Source organism: Tupaia chinensis, unplaced genomic scaffold (genome assembly GCF_000334495.1).
Source record: "Tupaia chinensis unplaced genomic scaffold, TupChi_1.0 Scaffold144022_1, whole genome shotgun sequence".
Lineage (NCBI taxonomy): Eukaryota > Metazoa > Chordata > Mammalia > Scandentia > Tupaiidae > Tupaia > Tupaia belangeri.
The window spans coordinates 417195-421928 of NW_006203874.1; the positions used below are offsets into that span (position 1 = coordinate 417195).

At 64.2% G+C, this 4734-nt stretch overlaps 1 protein-coding gene across 2 annotated transcripts in view; it reads right to left on the reverse strand.

Moving 5' to 3' along the window:
• The window catches only part of CTDP1 (CTD phosphatase subunit 1), a gene marked incomplete in the record, with an annotated part of 42801 nt that overhangs the window by 11481 nt on the left and 26586 nt on the right, over positions 1 to 4734 (reverse strand). For both annotated transcript variants that reach the window (XM_014583083.1, XM_014583082.2), the window contains 2 exon segments: positions 2420 to 2582; positions 4580 to 4734. In XM_014583083.1, coding sequence (XP_014438569.1) covers positions 2420 to 2582; positions 4580 to 4734 — 318 coding nt within the window.

Genomic DNA, 4734 nt, shown 5'->3' on the forward strand with positions numbered 1-4734 from the left:
CCCCCTGCAGCCTGGCTGACACGCTTTGACTCCCCCAGCATCCCCGGGTGGGGCCTGTGGCTTCCAGCCAATGGCACAAGGGAAGGTTCCGTGAGAGTGGGGCCTGGGAGTCGGGCTGACCACGAGGGAACAGACTTGGGCTGCTTCTGACCAACAACCTGGGGGTCCAGCCTACAGAAGAGGCTTGCGCGGCATTGGCTGGGAGCAGAGCCCACTGGCTTTGACATGTGTGCAGACCATCCAGTGCAGCTTTTCCATGAGGGCCGCTAAGTCGCTTTTCCTCGGAAGACAAGGTGTCCAGGGGCCGGACTAGGTGTCACTGTTCAAGGCCAAGCCTGGATGCCGGACAGCCCAGCCCCACATGCGGCAGACCGCCATGTCCTCCATCTATGTGGGAGCCGCTCCCCATGACCTAGAGGATAAGAATCCCACACGGCCAACTGAGGTTCAAATCCTAGCTCTGAAGACTTAAAAAACACACTGGGTGCGCACACATGTGCATGCCTGGAATCCCAATGGGAGGGAACGATGGGGAAGACGGGGCACGGCATGGCCATCATGTGCCCTGTCCCTCTCTGGCGAGCCCACACGCCCCCTCCAGCAATGAAAACAAACGAGAGTGAAGTGCTAAGATGACGGGGTGCGTCTCCTCAGTGGCCACTCACGCAATGGGGGGAAGACGAGGAGGGCACCTGGCCGGGCGGGCCTGCGTGCTGGCCTGTGGGAAAAGGCCCCAGGTGGGGCAGAGACCAGAGAGATCACCCACTGGACAGAGGTGGATGGCGCCCAGCTCCGGGGCTCCTCACACAGAACCTGGGTCCGTCCCGGCCTGCACCGTGGCTGCTTCCTCATGCTGCTCCCTCTAAAGAGCCCCTACCCGACCTCCCCCATGTGCACCAAGGCAGGGCTGGCCCCCGGTGACTGGCCAGGCTGGCTGGGCCTCAGGAATCAAATAGACCCAGAGCCTCATGGACCGAGCCCCCAGCCCGCTCCTGCCTGTGACCCCAAGTTTAGGAGTGGCCGTGTGGGCGGCACATCCCTCTTCGGGCACTGCTCACTCTGGAAGAGCCAGAACAGAGGCTCAGGGCAGTGTTCATGCTGACGGAAAGAGCTTGGTTTCGGAGTGGCTGTCCTGAGTTTAAGCCTTCTGCTTCATGCTGGGGCATAGTCCCTATCGACGACCTTGGAGCCGCCATCGCCACCCAGAAGCTGCACTTCCTTTCTGCGTGGGAGAGCGTGCAGACCCAGGGCCAGCTCCACAAAAGCTGGGAAGACCAGAGGGAGATGGCAACGGGGAGGGTCAGGCTGTCGGAGCCAGCAGCTGGCCTCGGCAGGGCCCTCTCACCTCCCTGAAGTCTGGACCAGAGGAGGGGAGTGCTGGCTGAGGGAGACACCTCAGGACAGTGTTTTAAAAAGACTCGCTGTGTGTGCGAGCTCCCTGGGTGGCCAGCGTCTTCTCGTGGGGCTGCGCACACATGAGCCAGGCTCCTCTCGTGGGGCTGTGCACACATACATGAGCCAGGCTCCTCTCGTGGTGCTGCGCACATGTGAGCCGGGCTCCTCTCATGGGGCTGCACACACAAGAGCCGGGCTCCTCTCAGGGTTGCACACAGATGTGCCTGGACTGTTTCTCAGGCCTCAGGTCCAGGACTTGAACCACAGAATCTGCCATGTGGTTCCAGCACCTTAGCCAGCATGCCGCTGGCTGGCCCGGGCATTAACGTTCTCATTAACACCAGCTAGTGCTCACGACGGCAGGGACATGGCGAACATGCAATGTCAGCACAACTGAAGGTGGTTTGACTGCCGCAGGACGGAGCTGCAGGCCTGGACGCAGTGACCGAGAGCCGTGCCCTCCTGCCCTGGCGCAGGAGCACAGGGTCAAAGCTGTCCTCACCACACAACACGGCACGCGGATGGTCACGGGCAGAGCCCAGGCAGCCAGATGGCAGGGGGCCTCGTGTGAGCACCCGCCCTGCCACGGCTGCTCCGCAGTGAACCAGGACAGAGGCATGCAGACTCGGGAAGCGAGCGGGGCTCCTCTGTCCTCGCACGTCTGCGGCTGTAACGCGAATCGCCCCCACCGTAAGGCACTGGGAACACAGACCCTGCTGCTTTGTTAGAACGCCAAATGCCGTAACGAGGAGATGCCATGAGGAGTGCCGGCCACGACGTGTGTGTGCTTGCCCACGTGTGTGTACTCACAGTCCAGGACTCTCCCCTGGCACACTGCACACCCCACACCCCGGCCAGGCATCCCTCGAGGCACCCCCTGCACTGTGAGCAGCTTCCCCGCCTCCTGTCCCTGGAGGTCAGCGCCCCTGAGTGACACACACATCTCCACGTGTCAGCACGTGTCCCAGGAGGGTGCTGGGAGGACAAGGGCAGTGACGCGGGGACAGAGCGCGGCCATGCTCACCTCCTTGTCCATGCTCTCCAAGTCCTCCTTACAGAGGGTGTACAGCGGCATGGTCTCCGACAGGCTGGGCTGGCGCCGCCTCCTGGTCGGGCCGGGCTGCTCTCCACTGGGGGTGTCGGCTGGCTCTTCCCCGAATGTCTGCTGCTGGTGGGGCTGAACAGCTCTGAAATGGATGTTACAGCCACGTGAGGAAAGGGACCGGCTCCCATCCGGCAGGCTCTCGGATGAGAGAGCGAGTGCAGAGCAGCAGGGGGCGCCGTGGCAAGGTACCAGCGCCACCTGGCAGGCAGTGCCACCCTGGCTGACACCAGTGTCACCTGGCAGGCAGGGCCACCCTGGGGGTCTGCAGAGCCTACGGCATCCCCTCGCTAGCCGAGCTGGGGGTAGCTGACGGTGCGTTCGCTCGCCCCTGCCTCCTAGGGACCAAAGCACAGCATCGCACCACCCGGGGCTAAGATGGGTGGGCTTGGGGTCAGGTGCGTCCACCGTCAGAAGTGCTCTGAGGAGCCTCACTGAACCCTGCAGTGTAGCTCTGAACGTCTGGACCAAAGATGCCAACTACACAGGAGGTCACCAGTGTTCCCGTGGTTCGAGGACAGCTTGGAACAAGGCCACACAGGCCCCTTCTGCGCTGACAGGGACCACCTTAGGGTCCCAGTGAACGCTGCCCAGAAGGGACGTGGTGGGAACTCAAGGGCAGAACCGTCGCTGTGGATGGAGGTGCGTGGCTACGGTGAGCCTCCATAGGTCGGTCTACTCAGTATGGCTCGCCCTCAGCGGTGCCGGAGATACCCCGTCTCTGCACCCGCCAGTGTGCCGAAGTGCACCACCTGCAGGCGGTGACACCTGTGAGCCACACCACACACACAGCTGGGCCACCAGCGCCCCGGCCTAGGACAGGGACGTGGCCCTGCTGCAGAAGGGGGACGAAGACACGTCTGGCAACATCCCAATCCCATCCCTAAGTAGAAGGCCGCATGGCCACCGAGGTGGCACCCTGCCTCCGGAAGGATGTGGGCGAGGGCAGCGGCCAGGGAAACCTGGCACAGCCTGGGTCCTCACGTCATGGGGAGAAGACACTTGCTTCAGTCCCCACCAGCAGAACAGCCACTCAGAGCCAGCTCAAGGCGGCAGGACGGGGCACTTCTGCTGCCCTGTGGCAAACCAGAGGGGAACAGGTGGGGCTGAGGTGACCTGGGAGGCTGCCCTGCTCCAGGGCTGGCCAAGGCTCTGAGTCCACCTCACCTGGGGAGCCCTCTGAGGTGTCGCTGCAGCCAGGGAACCAGAGGTCGTGGACGGGGCTGGACTCAGGCCCACCCGAGAGCCCCAGGAGGCACGCTACCATGCCAGGCCAGCCTGCACCTGGGGCGGGCGCACATCCAGCCCCGGGCCACCTGTCTGGGTGCCGCGAGAAAGGAGAAGGGACAGAGCGATGGCGTCTGAGGAGCCTCGGAACCACAGCACTGTGTGAGGGACGCCGACGCAGGTCCGAGAACCTCCGGGACCGTCCACAGGCAGGGCTGCTTGGGCTGTGGCCTGGGTGGGGCAACTGAGATCCATGTTCCCTTCCGGTCACAGGTGCCCTCAGCGGTCCTGACCTGGTACCCAGAGCCTGGCCCAGCTGCGTTCCACCTGCCTAGGCAGGGCCTGACTGTGCTTGGAGCCTGTGGACCGGCCTCCGCTGAGCACCCAGGGTGCGGGTTCTTGCAGCCATCCTGAGCCCTGGAGGGAGCCCAGCAGAGTGGCCATGAGGATGCACACGGCACGTCCTGGGTGTGATGCTGCGGCCCTGAATCGGGCTTCTCTGGGTCAGTTCTGGGGTCCAGATAGGACAGGCCTGTGAGCAGCAGGGTCGAGAGCACAGGGCAGCACGGGCCTCCTGGGCTGGAGTACGGGCCTCGGTCAGGCGGAGCTCCCACCGGACCCCGGGGCACCTGAGCCACCCTCCACACCATGGGCCCGACTCATAGGCTGGGGGCGCCAGGCTGCCTCCCCAGGGACCTGACATGCTGAGAGCTGGGGCGGCCCATGGCAGGAGGCCAGGCCTGTGGGGGTGCTTGTACACCCACCTGTCTCTCGCGCGAGACAGAAATAAATTAAGTAAAAGGCGAGAGAACTACAGCTCAGCTCTTACCTACAGCCCTTGGGTGTCCCACGTACCGGAAGGAGGAGGCCTCCCTGTGGTCGGGCAAGGTGCTGGGCGGCGTGGGCCCGGGGCCCTGGGCGGCCGGCCTGATGAGCTTCCCAGTGCTGGAGTCGTAGACCCGGACCTCGGGACCGGGTGGGGCCCCGGGATGGACAGGCGTCGGGTGCAG